The sequence below is a fragment of the Priapulus caudatus genome, unplaced genomic scaffold (assembly GCF_000485595.1).
Source record: "Priapulus caudatus unplaced genomic scaffold, Priapulus_caudatus-5.0.1 Scaffold119, whole genome shotgun sequence".
Taxonomy (NCBI): domain Eukaryota; kingdom Metazoa; phylum Priapulida; class Priapulimorpha; order Priapulimorphida; family Priapulidae; genus Priapulus; species Priapulus caudatus.
Window position 1 is genome coordinate 658,537 of NW_014577180.1, and position 1,546 is coordinate 660,082.

At 43.4% G+C, this 1,546-nt stretch overlaps 1 protein-coding gene across 1 annotated transcript in view; it reads right to left on the reverse strand.

The window, feature by feature from the left end:
* Positions 1 to 1,263, reverse strand: part of LOC106805579 (acetylcholine receptor subunit beta-like 1) — a 10,277-nt gene extending 9,014 nt beyond the window's left edge. Inside the window, exon 1 of the mRNA XM_014807232.1 lies at positions 910 to 1,263. Within this exon, the coding sequence (XP_014662718.1) occupies positions 910 to 964 (55 nt within the window). The 5' untranslated portion in view covers positions 965 to 1,263. The remainder of the gene's footprint in view (positions 1 to 909) is intronic.
* Positions 1,264 to 1,546: the final 283 nt, after the last annotated feature.

A 1,546-nucleotide genomic window follows, 5' to 3' on the forward strand; every position in this document is an offset into this window, starting at 1 on the left:
GTGTGTGTGTGTGTGTGTGTGTGTGTGTGTGTGTGTGTGTGTGTGTGTGTATGTGTGTATGTGTGTGTGTGTGTGTGTGTGTGTTATAACCTACAGGGATGAAATCGCTGATGGAGATCGGATTAGACGTGACTTCCAATAATTATGGACATAACTTATAACCGTATAAGAATAACACAATTTTATCCAAACAAACCTCAATAATTATGTTTAATACGGCATCAGTCGTAATTACTCACTAGGAAACGCATATATACCGCAGTTCTGTGGCACACAGCCAATGGGGTAAAACTTCTGGCAGATGATTGGAGGCAGAGGGGATAAACTCTGCCTCCAACACAATTCTTGCACATGGCTTGCGCGCTGGTATTCACCAGAGAAATACCAAAGCCAAGTGCTTGTCTGGTATATAACAGACTGTCGTGCACCAAATATGATATCGATGGTGAATTCTCGAAACGTCAACTATGAGAGTACGCAACGCATCAAACACAACGAGTCCTCTGTAAACTACCTAGCTTCATCGGCGGGCAGAACGAGCGACTGTAACTAACATGCATGTGCTGTGTAAATATAGGAACGTGCGCCCTTCTTAGACCCAAGTACATACTATGCTACCGTATGAATCATGATGTGACGTGTGTATACATGGTTGGAATCGATGGAGATGGTATAGCTTACATATTCGATGCTACATGTGTACCAGCGTTCGCCGACGATTGCTCATGCGTATATGTTACCTGCTGTGCCTGTATGCAGTTGTCTATCGTTTATAGTATGTAATACGTATACGACAGTTTGCAATGAGAAGAATGCGTTATTTGACCGAATCCGTAATCGTATCGTATCCGTAATGACCGAATCGTAAGTTGCGTTCCAGCTTTTCAGAACATCACACGAATAACTTACCGGCAATAGCGCACATACTCAGCAGCAGAACGACGTCCAATATCATGGACGTCATTGTTCTTTAGTTTGCCGGGCCTTCACTGTCAGTCGATGCGTTAATAATATGGGAATCAGCAGCAGTTCCCGGTTTTCAAAGTGAGCGTTCGCATCTCTATAGAAGCTGCGCACGTTAGCGTGTCAGATGAGCAGAATTGCATCGCATCTCTCCGTGCACTGATGTTGTTAAACTCGTATAAACCAAATTAGGAGGGTATACCGGAAACAGATACCGACCGGCACACTCTTCATCCGCGATTTCATGCCGCGCGATAAAGCTCTATGAAAATACGACCATCGGAGTCTGGCAGTTGCTGTCGACTTCTCGCAGTTGGTTAGCGCATGCTGCGCTATAGGCCGTGCGCCGACAGATTTTAGCAACAGGCGAGCCACTTAAATTACTATGTAGCACGATGAGACGACATGCTGTAGGTTGTTTAGCTGCGTGTTTGTGTACGACTGTATAGATGCATATGTCCATTGTATATATATATATATATATATATATATATATATATATATATATATATATACTACTAGTGTAACTACACTACTACTACACTACGTACACATATACGACACACACGACGACGTACGGACG